This window comes from Anguilla rostrata, chromosome 10 (assembly GCF_018555375.3).
Source record: "Anguilla rostrata isolate EN2019 chromosome 10, ASM1855537v3, whole genome shotgun sequence".
In the NCBI taxonomy this organism is placed as follows: Eukaryota; Metazoa; Chordata; class Actinopteri; order Anguilliformes; family Anguillidae; genus Anguilla; species Anguilla rostrata.
The window spans coordinates 19732944-19751439 of record NC_057942.1 but is presented as its reverse complement, the minus strand read 5'-3'; the positions used below and the strand labels follow the sequence as shown (position 1 = coordinate 19751439).

Below are 18496 nucleotides of genomic sequence, written 5' to 3'. Positions count from 1 at the left end.
GACGACTCAATCGACCAGAGCAGGAGTTATTGTACAGGGAGTCCCTGTTGACTATAACACTCTCTCCCTTGGAGATGCTGAGAGAAATCGGGTCAGTATCATCTAGATTCGATTATGGACAGCATGGAGAATCGCTGCTCTGTGGGATGAAGCCTAATCTGGATATGACACTTTGGAGACTATGTTTTCATTCAGGTCATGGATTCATCAAGCAAACTGAACAATGCACACTCCTTACACACATAAACCAACATGAATAAAGCAGTCTTGCATTCTGTGGGGATCCTTGGGAGAGCAACTCCCGTACACAAAGGATCAGACACCAAAAGAAAACATGGAGTAAAAACAAACTCCGAAGGACAAACCTGTCCAGCCACAAAACTGGCTCGAGAAACCAAAAACAACCCTTTACAAACCAGGGAGAAAAGAAAGGAACCAGTGATACAGAGACAAAACTCTGATATAAAACCCTGAGACTGGTCTCAAAATATAAAGACAACTGATTTACAAAATACTCAGCGAAAAGGAAAACCTGAGATTCAGCTCAGAATGAAACAAACAAAATACAATACCAGGGACAGCGTCCCAATACCGCACAGCTCACAAGAGCTCAAAATAAAAGTATAAATACCCAAAGGCATCAGAATGCGCTCACCGCGCAAAGAGATTGAACGCCTTCTAAATGAGGACAAGGAATCACACACAAGTACAATTCTGCACAGAGTCCATCGAGTCAGTCAATGCTTATAAAGGCACTTCCCCAGGTGAAAATAATAGGAAATCAAAACACCTGAAACAAATGAAGCATTTCCCAGACACTGGGTGCAGCACAAGGCCACTGCACCTCAGACCCATGACACCTTCAATGCTCTACCCAATCAAAGGACTGTTCAGGTGAACAAGCAGAAAGAAAGGAAGCCTAACCCCAGAACTGCTATTTGGACAGTGCTCAGGGTCATTTACTTAACAGAAGAATGAGAAGTTGTAGCAAGCGGTGATATTGATTAGGTTGCTAGGGGAATAGATACCATGACAATGAAGAGATTAGGAGACAAATATCCTGGAGGGGTAATAAAGTTCTCCTAACGGGAAATAATAAAGGGTTGATGGACTATGATTAAAACGTCAAGATTATATCAGTCACTACTGTGTAACACAGCTCTATAGCAGCTCAGATCAAAAAAACCTATGAGGTGCTCAGCATTTATACTCATCAGATGATTTGATGATCAAACTCAACTGTCTTTACAGGCAAGTAAAGGTAAAAAAACACCAATTTCCTTTGCTTTTCTGAGGTCCTGGAACTCATGTTTACCAACACTAAACATTTGTTTTCCATCTAAAAAGAAAAATGACACTTTTGTTTTTAACATTACATTACAGGCATTTAGCAGACGCTCTTATCCACCGCGACTTACACAACATTTTTTAAAATGCATTTATTTATTTATTTACAGTTCCTTACCCACTATGCTACACTGCCACCCAGTTCAGATGCATGCAAATGCAGTCATATATTTCCAGTTTAATACTAGGGTCAATGTTAGGGAGAGCATTAAAGTGAGTGTTAGGGGAAGTGAATGAGAGGGAGAATAGGGCGAGTGTTAAGGCAAGCATTGGGTCAAATGCCTGGGAGCAAGGGATGGAGAAAGGAAGGGTGGAGGAGTGACAGTCACTGGGGAAGGACAGAGGGGGAAGTAGAGGAATATTAGTCATTAGGGGTGGTGAGAGAGAGAGAGGAGAGGAGATGAGCACAGTAGGTATTAGTCATTAAGAGAAAGAAAGTGAGAGAGAGAGAGTTTAGCAGTTCCAGGCAGTGTACAGTCCCTGCTGATGCTGTGGTACACAGGCCTGTTTTAATGGAAGAGACAATGATTAAAGAGAGAGACAATCTGAACACCAAAACTGCAAGACCACTCAGCCTGAAACCACTTTCACAGATGAAAGGGTTCTACACTCTTTAATTAAGAGACTTTACAAGTTAGCCATCAGAGCAAAAAAAAAAAAAAGAAAAGAAAAAGAATTACACACAGGTCGGGGAAACCCAGAGGGTTCTAACAACCGCTGTCTTCTGCCCGCAGTCACAACTCAGCCCCAGTGGCAGAAAAGGGCAGTAATCATCTTGCATTCGGAAAATCCTGTGTCCCAAAATGGCAGTTCTATCATTAACTTGGCTGAACAGGCAGACAGAAATGCTGTTGGATGACCTACACCTTTTTAAAAAGTCAAACTAATTTTTGGTTTCTAAAAAATGTTTCAACCATGACGATACTGGCTTGTTCTTCAGGTCAGGTTTGGTTTCTTGCAATATGACCGAAGCATGCTTGCCATTGAGTAAGACCTATTCATAAATTACTGAATAAAAGCGGAGAACGTTTTGCTCTCTTTTTGAACGAGAGCCAGGCAGAAATCACACATAATTGGCTACTTTGTAATTAATATGGATACACTGACACTAATTGGCATGACTTTCAGCTTTGTTTGTTTTGTTCCGTTTTTTGTTTTGTTTGTTTTTGTTTTTGCGGTTTGGCAGGGATTGTTTTAAAGGCGCTTGGCTAGAGTCAGTGTTTCCTCTGGAATACAAAAGAGGCTGTAAATCTGAGCGCGTTGCCCAGGGCGTGTGGGCGGGCTAAATGCAGGGGGGGTTGGGGGTGTGTGTGTGCCTGTTTTCCTCTCCATCTGAGGGGACCAGCACGAGGTATAAAACCCCGGAGATCGGCAATCTCACAGCTCAGCCGCTTCCAGCTGAGAGGATAAAGAGCTGAGCTGCCTTCATCTACAGCAGCAACGGAGGGAAGTGTAAACAAATGAAACCCGCGCCCCCTACAGTGGAATGGCGGGCACCAGGACCTTTCGCCCTCCATTGGATGGCGAGAACCTCAGTGGACTCTGACCTACACTTGCCTGGGTTTTCTCCCCGCCCCTCTCCACTATCTTTCCTGATCTAATCAGGAGAAGGATCCATTCACAACCCTCTTCTATCTCCTTCTTCATCTCTCTGCCAACATTTAAAGAGGAAATAAAAAAAAGGAAAAAAAAAGCTCCGGTCAAAGCTACATGATATTATTATTATTATTATTATAAAAATAAATAATTAAATGGAAAAAGAACAATTCCATGTATTATTGTAAGATAGATAGAGAACATGACATTGCTGTGGAGCGGGAGTGGATAGTAACTTCAGTAAATATCCACCTTTATTTCTGTACAATTGAAGAGGGGCTGTTTGAATTACACAAAACAAAGGATATGAGCAGAATAGGAGATCAGGTATTAATTAGCCTGGTGTATTGCATCATACGATCGATAGGAGAGACACACATAAACCCAGATTGAGAAAGTAGACCTGGGTTTCCTGATGGCTTAATCAGCCTGCCGACAATTAGTGTAATGGAGTTTCCGGGAACAAATGGCTTTTTCAAAGCCTAGTCTTCCTGACAAATCTTAGTTTGATCTAAAAGGTTCCTTTTTTCTCCCTAGCGATGCAGCTGTACATCAACATTCTTTATCCCTGTTCTTTCCTTCCCCTGTAAAAGTAAAATATCATAAATCACTGGCTTACTGGCTCTCCTTCATAGGGTTTGCCTTTCACCTAGATTATTTATTTGATGCCATTTCTCTCCAAGTGACTTCTGAATTACACCAGGTGAGAATTGATAATCAGTGGCATAATCATCATGACTTCCCCGTGAGAGAGAGAGAAGACGGGGTTAGAAATGAGAGAGAGAGAAAGGGAGAGCGAGAGGGACAGAATAAAGGGTAGGAGAGAGGGGGAGAGACAGAGGGAAAGATATTTCTCTGGGCTGTGTGGGCACTGAACAGGAATAATTCTAGCTCATTAATGCAAACATGAAGCAGATGAAACAGGAAACTTGCGCATAATATCCTACCAACACTGCAGCCAGTTGGGACTGCAGTAAGTGAACACACTGTTATTCTACTTTAATGTGCACTTTGAGCCAAATTGATTTCACCTCCCCGTTCCCCCCACATGCCACACGGCTCCGTTTCCTGGACCTAAACATGAACTTTTCTGCAGATCCATGCCTGATCTGGAGTGTGAGGCATGAGTACGTTTTGAGTTGAGCAAATAAATTTTGTCGGTGATCCAAATCCGACAGCGCTCAGCTCTTCAGCTTCAGATATCCTGTCCTAGCTCTTTCTGTCTATCAAGTCTATCTGACCTTTGACCTCTGACATAATTTACTGATCAGTCTTTTTAGCTTGAATTGCTCAGGACTCCGGTGTTCAGTAGCTGAGAGAGGATGACTTTTGCCACTGATTGTGGAGTAAGGTGGCGGGGCAAGGCAGCGCTGATTTTGCACTCTCCGCTTATTTCAGTCTTCGCCAGGTACCCTGATGTACTGCCACAGCAGGAAAGATAGAGGGCAATTGATTGCACCATTCACTCACTCGAAACACTTCTTGTGATTCCAACATGTCCGCATCCTATTTCTCTGTGCTGTCTGTTGCAGGTGGAAGCTGGAGGAGGATTTGCTCAGAAGTTCAATAAAAAGTGGCATATTGGAAAAAAAAAAATCCATTCCATTCTGAAACTTTTACTCATAATGCCACATTACCTACAATGCAACCGATAAAAATGTTATCCTCCTTCACCAGAGCCTCTGAGCCCATGGGATTCAATGTGTCAGGTAAGAGGAGCCAGTTGATTGTTAAATATTGTCCTCTTTGCACATCTGCATGAAGAAACTCTTATGGACTTTGGACTTTTGGAACCAGCAACATATCTTTATCTCTACACTGAAAAAGAATTTAACAATTTCCAAAATAACTTAACTTACATACCACATGAAAGTCTCTCCCCCAATCCTTTATAGCACGGTTATGTCGTCTTTAGCAATAAAGACTATGTCAGTAAGAGCTGCTGGGTGGCTCATCCAGTTAGGCCACAATTCTAGGATTGGATATCAAACCAGGCCAGAGCAGCCCCACACGTTGGCAAAAAGTTAGCTCTAGCATCATTATAGGGAAAACGGGACTCAAGGGTCTCATTGCTCACTAGTAACCCTCGATGGTAAAGTGGTAATGCCAAAATGAAAAGTTGTGAAAGTGTCTGGTCTCCAAAAGAGAGAGCGGTCCCACTGTGTCAGAGACAGAGTTCCTCATCAGCAGTCGCAGACACGTCTGCTTTCTAAAAGCATTGCCAATCCACCCTCCTAAGTGGCAGCTTTGAAGCTGTGAAGGCAGAATTATGAAAATGCATTCAAAAATAAACAGTAATTATTTAAATGTATGAAAATGAGGTTTTGGGGGGCAAACCAGAGTAGAGCGTTTTTACGCCTCCCAGGGTGTAGACAGCCAGCATCTGACACTGCACCTGTCTCAAAGACATAGCACGAGGATCGGGGTATGTCACTCCATGTAAACGGTAGAACATTATGCTAAACAGTTAGCGCAACACAGGTTTGTTGATGAGTAATGGCAAAATGAGCGTGCCCTCAATGCCAAAATGGCTTCAAATCTGCCTTGTGATTTGAACAATGAAACTAAAACAATGATAGTATTTTCATGCAAGGTTAAAAAATGTGCATAAAACTGATTGAAAAAACACTACAGTTATATTAGTTTTACGACTGTGAAGAAGATGAAGAACAGCAACAACAACCACAAGATGTGTGTCATCTTCATCACCAACAATTCACTGTATCCTTCCTGGGAAAAAATGACATGCATTCACAGAAACTTATGGATGATGGTATGGAGGTAGAATTTACAGTTTAAAGATTGTTCCAATCATTTGCATAAAATTGCATTCAACTTTGTAACATTTTGTTTCATTTGAGGTGTCAAGAACTCCACTGTATCAGAATCGATTCTCTACTATTTCTATACAGAATACCACATGCCTTGTGTGATAAACATGCCACTTTGTCTGGAGTGGTGACCCGCTATGGCATTCAGATCTGAGTTTGCAGCTCATTGAGTTGAATATGATCAAACTGATTTTATACTCTCATACACAGTCAAATATCCAGTATTAATTAAACTCTAACATGTTAATTCAAATCTTAACAGATAACATTTGGTCCCACTCTGGAGTGTGAGTCCTAATGTTATCTATTAAAAGTTAAATTAACATTGGACCTTTTACTGTGTAGGTGGACAAGAAATCTGGTATTAATGCTATATCAATCTCACATGTTAACGAAACATTGGAAATACTCTCTGTTCTTAATATGTTAAAATTGATTTACATCTAAAATTCATAACTATATTTAATCTGGATAATTTTTATTTTGCACTTGAACAGAATAGAGTCCTGTGCGTAATCATTAAAATAAACCATAATTAAATAAAATGAACATAACAATAAATCATATACATTTAAAAGGTATGACTGTGGACTATTCTGTGTGTTTATAATGTATACAACACAGTACACACAGCGGTTTTCTATTTCGTCAGTTTATATAACACTTCCTCAATACAAATACGCACCTTTCAACACAATTAAATTCCACATATTATGTATGTGTACATGTGTGAATGTACTGTGCATGCATTGCAACAGCTTTCTTTATATTGGCATGACATGCATCTCTGATGCATTACCCCTCAATGTATCTGGTAGTCTATACCTGGTCAAGGAGAATCCATGAAAGGACCAAAAACACATAGAGAAAGGAGATCATGTCGATAATGGACTGAAGCAGGCAGAACATGCAATGAAACGGGTGTTCAGATCAAATTCAAACCGTCAATTTTGAGGAAGCAACCACAGGCAGAAAAGCATCAGTTAGCAGAGCAGGCAGATAAAATCCTTTGTTTTATTCATCAGGAAACGTGCTGCCTGTGATCTTTAGAGAACCTTCTGACACTCAACGTGATCAATCAACGCTGGCTGCCTTTTCTTCTCAGACAGCCAATCTTGTCCCATCAACCCCAGTTAATAGGGTGCCAGGCAATCTGTGGGGGGGCCATGAATCTTTTTGTCACCCATCACATATCCGTGAGGGACCTCTAGAGTCCTTGTTCCAGAACATTCTCCTGGAATTCCCTTGTTGGAGGTACAGAGAAGTAACTACAACCACTATGGTCATGAGGTTACCCTCCACTGCACAGACACACAGCATACACCCATGTATAAATTATAAACGTTTGGTGTTCACTAAAATTGCACCCTATCTCATTTCATCCTGAAAGTGAGAAGGACCAATATGCTGTAATTATCCTTGTTCAAAAGCGTAGGCTGTCTGGCACGTTCGAAAAATATTCTCGGATGAAAACACAGACAAAAAAAAGAACAAGCAGCATGTTGTGATTTGCGGGAGAGAAGGCATCCCTGCTGATTTCATCGCTGAGCAAAGGGCTAGAGTCAGAGGCTGGAAATTGGGTGCTCAGTTTGAGAGTGTGACTGTTTGGTGTCCGCCGGTGACGCCTCAAATTTCACCATGTTGCTTCTCTGAGAGACGTGAAAAAATCAAGGAGTGAAAACCGAGAGAGAACGCGGCAACTCATCAGCACAATGGTGTGTTTTCCTTCATGCTTCCTCCACTCCACTGTGTGCCAAATCAAGGTTTGTACAGCAGCAAAAACAGTGTTCTTCCCAGGCCTAAAGCTGTGACTCATTTCAATGGGCCAACCCTGGAGAGCCAATCGATACATGATTACGCACCAGCTAAGGATGAACTCTCAACCCTTCATCAAGGCTGAAGAACGCATTGCCCTGCCATTCGTTAGAATCTCTGTCAGGCCCTCTGGAGCTGCAGAACTGGCCAAGAGGCTCCAGCTTGACCGACAACACCACTCCAGATGCGTTGCGACAAACTACTTCCAAAGACTTGTCAGGTTCATATACATTTTGCACTTCCCTGTGTTAACTGAGCACATGCTGTGGGCCAAGCAGTTCCTCCCAATGTGTGGTGGGCAGGGATTCCTTGGCAGATGAGCTCATAAGCTTGGACTCATTGGTATTGCATACACATTCCGCTACACCTAATGAGCCCTTGAAAACAAACATCTCATTCAGAAAGCTGTGCACACTCGATTCTCTTGCATACAGCGGTGTTCCCTGAAACACTGTGCGACATACGCTGGGGTATACACTGCTTAAGAAATGCCAAACACTCAACAAAGTTGTGCGTGTGTGCCGTGTAGCTGTGCGTGTGTGTGGGGTGGGGGGGTGGGGGGGGGGGAGGGGGGGGGGGCTGGTGGAGATTACAGACACACACAGACATTCATGCACACATTTGTTAACTCACCTCTCTCATGCTTACACACACACATGCAGTGTGCACACATTTGCTAACTTACACATGCACGTGTGCACACACACACACACACTCAGACATAAACAGAAACACAATCTTACAGTGAGCATAACTAAACTCCTCAAAAAAAGTTTGGTAATTTGTGTTTGGTTTGATCATATCGCTGTTGTCACTGTATTATTAGCATTGTATGTTATATCATTGGAAAGCCTGTTCATTTCCATTTACAATGATGTCCCATTTGTAAGGACCATGTATTTGTGGGATGAGCAGCACAGCTGATTATGTGGGTGGGGACCCAAGTGAAATGTGGCAAATTTCCCTGCCAATGTCAAACAGTGTATTCTCCTGTTAGTATTGACGGATGATTGAACTCTCTATCAGTAACAAGGAACAAATAAGACACATTGGTAATTTTATGCTTTATTCATTGAACAAACAGTCAGGAGCCTCAGTAGCGCGCAGAAGAACCATACGCAGCCACAACAGCCTGGTTGCGTTGGTCACTCTAGCACGTACAGCACACCCGAGCTGATCCCACAAGTGTTCAATTGGGTTGAGGTCTTGGCTGTTGGCAGGCTATTCCATTCAGCCACGTTGGCTGACCTGCGACAAATCCTGGTTGAGGAATGGAATGCCATCCCACAGCAACGCATGACCAGGCTGGTGACCAGCATGAGGAGGAGGTGCCAGGCTGTTGTGGCTGCATATGGTTCTTCCACCCACTACTGAGGCTCCTGACTGTTTGTTCAATGAATAAAGCGTAAAATTACCAATATGTCTTGTTTGTTCCTTGTTACTGATAGAGAGTTCAATTATCCAATCCCCCAAACACCTCAAAACAATAGGTGACAGGTGCTGGTGTTTTGGTCCTCAAGTAGGGCAAGGTCATTTTTCAGTTTTTTACAGATTATGAAAGTGCAGATTATAAACTTTCAAATGATGTGTCATACATTGAAATCTGAAAATAGTTGAAGAAGATATGCTTATTTGAATGTTGGTACTCCTAAAATCAAGTAGCAGAGAAAATCCCCTTGAAAGATCTTGAACTTTTCACACTTCTCACAGGGAGATAATGGGTGGGAACAATAGCTAGTTAACTCCACCCCAACCACTCCCCCGCTAGAGTACCTGTAAATCCTTGTCCATTTAGGGATTACCCTATTTAAAGCTTTATAACTCCAGATGTGAACACCACAGAGACTAGAAAAATGTCTTAAATGAAGCAATACATTTGTACCATTTATAATACTAGCTTAGATTACTTTATATTCATAATTTTTTAAGAAATAAATTGCCACAAATGCAATGGTCAAGGCAAAAAATCTAAAATGAATTTGCTCCTTTTTTAGTTCGCTGTGAGATTGCGGGTTAAAGTATACATGTCCTGGATCAAAAACTTCTTGACCACAAGTTCATAAAATCTAAGGGTGGATATGTAGAACTACTAAAGATCTATGAAGCAAAAACTAAGCAGTGTACCCAGCATCTCCAAATCTACCCAAAATGTCTAAATTATTAACACTGGTCTAAAATAGCTAAGGGTCCAGAAACAAATCCAAAATCTCTCCAAAAAGAAATATAATGCTTTTTGTCCATTGTAAAGCATATGAGCCCCTTATGAAGGTTTAAGATGAAACATAGATATAATTTAAACATTACATAATACCACTAACCTATTTAAAGACACTCACCTTCTAAAATAACGTATATAACCAAAATATTTTGAGCAGTAATACTTACATAGCAATGATGAAGTCTTATCTATGTTCAGTAGATGGAGACACAGAAAGTAAATCAATGACAGTTCTACCCGCTTCGGTTTTGCTCCAGAAAACGATGTCAGATAGGTCTATCAGCAAACATATGGCTTAGCTATGCCCAGAAGTCCTCAATAATAATGGTATTTTCCAAGGAATTACGAAAAATCGTTGACAATGTTTCGTTAGGTGCAACGTCTTTTAATGCTACCATATACAGAGCGAATGCCATGGTAAGAAAATGTTCGGTTACGCTAACCTATAAAACGCTATTCCAAAAGCAAAATTAGACATGTTATAGCCTACATCGTTAGAAAGCTTATACTCTCACCTACTGATTGAGCATCCGCCACTACTACCACACGGCTTTATTTATGGGCGGTGGCTTGACTGAAACAAAGTGAAAATAGCCAACGAAATCAAACATGCTAATTAAACTGCACCCCCATCACGCCTCCAAAACCCGGCTGTAAGAATCACTAAAACAAGCCGACTTTGCTGACAAATTATAAGTATTTAGTGACCATAAAAATGTTGTTTATTCTATTGAGTGACTTCTTCAACACTTTAACTTTCGTAATATGAAAAAAAGGAAAACAGTAAAAAAAAAAATTAAATTTTTTTGCCTCCTAGCGCGATTTCAAGATTTGCGACCTGCGGACCTTTTCTCCAGCACCCGTCACACAATACCAACATGAGAATACACTGTTTGACATTGCCAGGGAAATTTGCCACATTTCACTTGGGACCCCACCCACATAATCAGCTGTGCTGCTCATCCCACAAATGCATGATCCAATTGGACATCATTGTAAAGGGAAATTAACAGGCTTTCCAATGATATACCATACAATGCTAATAATACAGTAACAACAGAGATATGATCGACCAAACACAAATTTCCAAACTTTTTTTGAAGAGTATGTATCAACCACTGAGAGATGTGCAGGCACTGCAAATTATATTATCCGTGATTAGTTTTACTTGAGTCATTTTACAGAAGAATTCTAAAATAGTTACATGATCAAAAGACAAATGTGCTATAGCTGAACTACACCTTGAATAACAGTGTGTAGGAACAATTAGGAGGCATTGTATAGATCTGTTATTCTTCTTTTGTTTCCAGAGCATTGATAACTGTTTATTGTTTGCTTAGTCTCTACTCATGGGAAAGTTAAATCTTCATTTTGCAACTGACTCTTGTGTGGAGGAAGTCAGAGAAAGGGACTTTCTTAATATGGCTTGAGGGAAATAAGTTATTAAAATTAAGCCTCACAGAAATCACTGACCTTGCATCAGCACAAATGGATTTGCTGTTTTGTTCTATGGGAATTAACTTCTTATTAGACTTATGAAGAAAAAAATGAGATGATTTAATCTTTCCAAAGTTTACTACATAGCCGCTTTATGTAAAGTTCAAAAACTGGGCTGTGGCAGACTGGATGATTATTTAATCATTTGTTTTGCAAGATTATGTCTCAACCTGACTCCCACATATTGTACACCCCACATACAGACAGACTAATCTGCCTCTGCAAAACTTCAATGAAAGGAGATTATGAAGGAAAGATTTTCTCAAGATGATTAAACTAAGAAGACATAAGATTACAATATAACCTGCATGACTCGTGTAACCGGTTTAGTTGAATGCTCAGATGTGCTGTCAATCACTCATACGCTGGGTAAGACCAGAAAGACATACAGTCTCACACACACACACATACATACAGACAGTAAATAAATCCACACACATACAGTGAGCGCCATAATTCATTGGACGGTGACACATTTTTTGTTATTTTGGTTCTGTACTCTAGCACTTTAAGTTTGAAAGGATACAATGACAATGCCGTTGAAGTGCAGACTGTCAGCTTTAATTTGAGGGTATTTTCATCCATATCGGATGAACCGTTTAGAAATGACAGCACCTTTTGTACATGGTCCCCCCATTTTAAGGTACTACAAGTATTTAATGAATTGGCTTCACAGACGTGTTTCGTTAGGCAGGTGTATTCATTTGTGTCGTTAGTGAATGCAGAAGAGAGCTGTTGATGTCTAGTCTTGATTCTAGACTTTGCAATTGCTTTTGGAGATTGTTGTTGGGGTGTGACAACATGAGGAAGACAGCAATGTCGATGCAAATTAAGCTGGCCGTCATAAGGCTCAGAAATGAAAATCAATCAATCAGGAACATTACAAAAACCCTGGGCATGCCCAAGTCAACAGTTTGGTTCATCATTAACAAGAAAAAAAAACAACTAGTGAACACAATTATGTCAAAATACCCGGTAGACCGAGGAAGACCACTGTAGTGGATGACCGGAGAATACTCTCTACGATGACGAAAACCCCCCTGACAACCCAACAGATCAAAAACACTCTCCTGGATGCAGGTGTAGATGTGTCAAAGTCTACCATACGTAGAAGACTACACCAGCAGGACTACAGAGGGTACACTACAAGATGCAAACCACTGATGAGCCTGAAGAACATAAAGGCGAGATTACAGTTTGCTAAAAAGCACCGAAAAGAGCCCCAAGAGTTCTGGAACAAAGTCTTGTGGACAGATGAGACAAAGATGAACATGTACCATAGTGATGGAAAGAGGAATGTGTGGAGAAAAGAAGGAAATGCCCATGATCCAAAGCATACCACCTCATCCGTGAAACATGGTGGAGGGGGTGTTATGGCTTGGGCCTGTATGGCTGCCAGTGGAACGGACTCACTTGTCTTCATCGATGATGTGACTGCAGACAGAAGTAGAACAATGAATTCTGAAGTCTACAGAAATATTTCATCTGCTCAGATAAAACCAAATGCCTCCAAACTCATTGGATGGTACTTCATCATGCAACAAGACAATGACCCATAAATAGATTCAGGCTTGATTGCAGCCAGCCCTGTTGAATCTTAATCTCACTCATACTGAACCTTAACAAGAATTTTCTACAAGCACACTATACCACAATCAATGGAAATTCCAGACAAGATGAGAAAAAAAGTTGTTGAAATATACAAAGCCATTTCTAAGGCACTGTGACTCCACCAAACCACAAACTCATTTTCTTGAAATGGAAAACAGTTGGAAGAGTGGTGAATCTTCCCAGGAGTGACTGACCTGCAAAAATTTCTCAAAGTGCGCAGTGAAAACTCATCTAGGAAGTCACAAGAGATCCCAGAAAAACTATAGGCCTCTCTTTCCTCAGCTGGTGGTCATGACAAAAGAAAAAGACTGGGCAAAAATGTGATTCATGGGAGAGAAGCAAGGTGGAAACCACTGCTAGCCAAGAGAAATATCAATGTTCTTCTCATACAAAAAAGCACCTGGATGATGTCATGTAAAGCAGTTCTGCAAAAAGAGTAGGCTAAAATTCCCCCACAGCAATGTGAAATACTGATATCAATGTATAGGAACCGTTTGGTTGCACTTATTATTGCAACAAGCAGCGCTACCAGTTACTAAGTTTATGGGGGCTTTTACTTTTTCACATGGGTGATATGGGTGTTTGATAACTTTTTAAAATTAAATAAATGAAATAATAATTTTATAATAATATATTTCGTTAATAAATATAAAATAAGTACATAAAATAAAATATAATAAAAATGAAATTAGAATTTTAAAAATGAACACCTCTACACTAATTTAATGAGTGGAGCCATCGTACAGTATACCAGTCATGTTTTAGTGTAGAAAGCAAACCTTTTAACTTTGTTCAGAAAAGTCAGAGAGGTCATTGACACCTCATGGTAGGTCCATCCATTATGGGGTCCCAATCAGTTCTAGCTCTCCGACTGGTGAAGGACACACCCGCTGGCTCTGGTCTGCCCAGCCAACACAGAGCAGGCTCTGGCAGATGTGTCCCGGTTTGGGGGACAGCTTTTGAATGCCAGTGCCATTCTGCCAGGTCCTTATCCAGCTGCCAATCTGGCCACCCTACCGGCTGGAAGGGAGGTATGGAGGAGGGGAGATGGTAGTGGCTTTGTGGGTACAGATCACACTCGAAAAAAGTGTCTTCACTGGATGTCTTTGGCTCTTTTTAATAACTTTCTTTCCCATTAAGCTCATCTTCAGCACTAGTGTTAACGCAGCTGCAGTGCAGTGTCTACTCGACAGTGTGTGTGTGGCTCAGGTGGCTATGTTTGGTGTTTACACAGTACCAGTGAACTGATGGCAATTACACAAGTACTAAAGAACACAGTCCTAAACAACACAGTGCAGCATATGTATAGCAAACTTTCAATACAAATTTTAAACGTGTTTTGTATTTACTGTTTCCCTTCGTCTAATATTACATTTTGTCTGAGTATCTGAAACCATGGCCTCTTATGAATTTAGCTACTATTAGCTAGATTCTACATTTTAGAGCTAGATTATAGATTAGCTTTTCATTTTTTTAAACTTCCAAGAGAAGTATTTCTCATTGGCCACATTTCATCCAAGAAGATAAGCCTGCAACTAAACAAAAGCTTTGCAGGAAGGAACACAATGGCATCAGCCACAGAATCACTGTTATGGGTTTCCTCCACAGCTTATATCAGAGAAGAAGCCTCATAAAAGCTGTCTGAGCCTAGGGGTACAGATGCCCAAATGACTTGAGATAGGTGAGTCAACAATGGGAATAACTTTTTTCAAAATAAAAGTAATCCAAGTGAGGCACTTAATTCATGTCAGCAGATAATGGGCTATCATCACCGTTTTAAAGCACCGAAATAAAGGCTTTTGTCGTGATTCAAGATTTAATCTAGTGACAATGCATGTTTGTTGAGCACAGCTGAACAGTGATTTTGAATAAGCATTTAGTTTTCTGTTCTGATGTAACATTTTTGCACAATCTATTCAGATATATCTCCATGGAATCTGAATTAAAATACTTCAGAAAGTTTCACACAATTAAAAAAGAAAAAAATGCCACAGGAGTTACTTCTGTCCTGTCTATTCTGTATTCCATAATGTTGTTGTGCTGTGTTGTAGCCATTAATAATAACCTTCTAAAAGTTACAAACAAACAGACTGTTTAAAAGAACTTCAATCATGGCAGAAGGTATTCTTACATTACCAAACAGCCTTTCGGTGAATCAGGCTGGTTGGAGTGGTTAGAAGTAATTCTCTTTTATGTGATGGGATTTGCCTGATAGAACCTTATTCAGAGTACAAAGATCCTACAAATAACTCTGAGAGTCCGCACACTATATAGGTTTCCATCAGTGGCCAGAAGTCAGAGCAGGACAAATGGATATTGACATGCAGTGGGTCATTAACTGGACTGGATCAGACATACATAACAACAAATGCCCTTCCAGTGGAATGAAATGCCAGAGATATTCCTCTGGGAAGCAGACTAGGAAGAAATAGTGACAAAAACCTAATCTCTGAATCACCCGTAAGATGTGACTTCTACTTACTTTCTTTTTCCAATTTATTTTCTTGGCTGTTGTCCTTATCTGAGGTGACTTTTCAGTTTGCACGCTGCCTTCTATTCATTTAACCACATGGATGTTTACCAAAGCCGTGCTGCTCGAGCGCCGCATTTCAAGGGGTTTTGATCCTGCAACCTTCTGGTTTGGAGTGACTTTTAGCTACAGAATTGCACCAAAGGCAGACTTGGCATTTCTTTCCTCGTGATGGCTGAAGGTTTTGATTTCTTTTCTCAAAATTTTGTCAATCTTTTTTCTAAATGTTGACATTTTGTGACTAGCTTAGGGGGATAAACAAGCAATCTGGGAAACATTTTAAGCGAAAAAAACCCAGTTTGATGGAATGAGCCAGGAAAAGAAAATCCAATGGAATTTGGTCCATTACTGTAGGTAAAATAATCCATGCTATGATTAATAATAATAATAATAATAATAATAATAATAATAACAATTATAATTTTATTATTATTATTATTATAACAGAAATAATATGCAATAATAAGTTATAAATGTGGCTTACTTCTCTTGTCATAGCAACAGTGAGTACAGTGGTTAGGTCTGAACACAAACACGTTCCCCTGCCCATTGGTGGTAACACTCATACAGATGTGTGCCCTTTTATTTTTCACTCAAACAGAAGTAACTGCTTCCTTCAGGTTCCAGAACCCACTAGCTCAAAACACAAAGGCCTGCTATTATGCTACTGTAAACCCATTTGTGGCTTGGTCTCTCAGATCATTTTGAGATCTTTAATGTCGACTGGACCTCTGTGTGCCTGCTGATTTAGAAAATCTATCTGTACCGTATCCTCTTGAGACATGGCAGAAAAGTATTTTATTTATTTATTTATTTATTTATTTATTTATTTATTTATTTATTTACATAATTCAAGTGTCTCGGATGAAAAACATAATTCAGCAAAAACATTTTCCAAAATATTATCTATTTTATTTTTATTGAATGCCCCTTGTAATAAAGGTTTCAGCATAGCGGAAGACATGGTTCTTAGGATTAAGATCAGATACTAATTTCTCCTACAGGGGAGAAAAATGAATTGCTAAGTCTCAGGAGACTATGGCTTACCTGGCCCGAAGTTGCCCGACAAAGACAGTTTAAGGATTGAACAACAGAAATTATTCATTCTCACAGACAACCTTTCACTGAGTAGCTGTGTTAGCAAGACATGGGGCTAATGGACAAAAGACAAAGAGAGAAAGGGAAGCTGGGAAGGTGGGAGGAGTTAGAGGGATGATAGTAATAACTAAATCTTTGTCGATTTCCTGCTGGAACTAAACTTCCTGTAAGTGTAAACTTGCCAATAACCATCACTCTGTCTGCCAAACACAATGGTCATAGCCTCACTACAGCAAGGCCCTGCCCCTTGTAATGAATTAGCTGTCCATCACAGTCAGATTTCAGCCCCATCAGCTTAATTGCTTTATGACTGGACCCCACCCATATGCCCCCAGCAGTTTCCAGGACTGTAAATCCTTGTACAGAAGACTTGATTTCATGATACCTACACCAGAGGTCAGACATAATTAGGTCCGTGTTTATTGAAGAATGTCAGTTCCACTCTGATGACTAATAGGCTATGTGCTCCTGAAACCTCTGGCACCAGGCAGGAGAGTGACAGATGAATGGGTAGATCTGCCCTGTCCTATAACCAATCAAAAGCCTTTGCAAATGAAACAAAATTGTGATCTACAATGGCTCTACCCATGCCATTGGCTAATGAAAGCCTCTCCCATAACTACTTAATAATGAACTTTATTTCTTGAATGCCTGTGAAACATGCTCAAAGCATTTTGCAAGGAGCACCAGAAGCAAAGCAAGCATTAAAGACATAAAAAAGAGACATAAAAAACAGCAATAAAACAAGCAGAAATTGAAGCACTCACAACCCTCAGAATTGCAACCTAGCCCACAGCATTATCTACCCACTGCACTCAGATAGGCCCCTCGTAAGATCACAAGTCCTTACACAGTAATTTTCCAGTGTTAATTCAACTCTAACAGAGTACATACGCAAGAGTCCAACTGGGACCATATGCTCTCTGTAAGAGTTGATTTAACACTGAACATTTTACTGCGCAGTCCTGACAGCACCAGCTTGAGATCCAGAAAAGAAGTTCAGACCCTCCATACCATGCAGCCCGAGGAGTCCACCCGCCGGTCCGACACACACTTGAAGTTCTTCTTGCAGCCGCCGTTGTCTTTGGAGCAGTCCCGCACGGGACCAAAGGAGGACAGCAGGTCGTCCACCGTCTCAAAGTACGTGGACATGATGGACTCCTCCCTGTGGACAAAATGGAACTCAGTGTGGACACAGAACCAAGGCGGGAGAAGGACCACGACACGACTCTTCGTAAAGAGACGGATGCTGATATTGAGAGCTATTGGTAGTCTTCCTTATAAATAACAATATTTGATTTATCTGAATTCTTTCCATAGCAAAAAAAGCTTTTCATCACAAAAAGTATTCCTTTGTATTGTTTGTTTTTCTTTCTTCAATTCATGCAACATGTATTAAGAAAAAGAAAACATTTACTATGTTAAACGGGAGCAAAACCTCTCTCCTCAAAGGCTGAATGTAAATTGGTTTTGTAGCATAATAATTTCAGCTTCGACCACCAAAAGCACCCAAATAAATGAAGTGAAACAATAAAGGCACAGGGCCATGTAATTCAGAGGTAGTAGACAGGCATATATATAACAAGTTTCTACGATGAGTAGCATCTCTTTCGGAACATTGAATTTTCATAAGTGCTTCTGTAGGCAAAAACAGAGAGAGACACAGATGAGTGATGCAAGTGGGGGGGGGGGGAGATCAGAGAAAGGCCCGTTATCGGTGCATGTGAGGAAAGCATTTCCTACACTCAGCTGGGAGCAGGGAAATGTTTCTTTTCTCTCTGAGTAATAACACTACCAATGAGACTTGGGTTAGACACCCGCTGCACTGTTGACTGATAATATCGGACTGCAGTGATTGCCTGATAGCCAAGGCAAACAAGTTAGAGAGAGAATTACAGTGGGGAAGAGATAAAGAGTGAACACAGCATTCACACAAACACAGAAACGCATGTG

The 18496-nt window shown here is 40.5% G+C and overlaps 1 protein-coding gene across 5 annotated transcripts in view; it reads right to left on the bottom strand.

Moving 5' to 3' along the window:
- The window catches only part of LOC135265195 (astrotactin-2-like), a 454017-nt gene that overhangs the window by 180459 nt on the left and 255062 nt on the right, over nt 1–18496 (bottom strand). For all 5 annotated transcript variants that reach the window (XM_064354593.1, XM_064354592.1, XM_064354591.1 and 2 more), the window contains one exon: nt 17558–17708. In XM_064354593.1, the coding sequence (XP_064210663.1) occupies nt 17558–17708 (151 nt within the window). The remainder of the gene's footprint in view (nt 1–17557; nt 17709–18496) is intronic.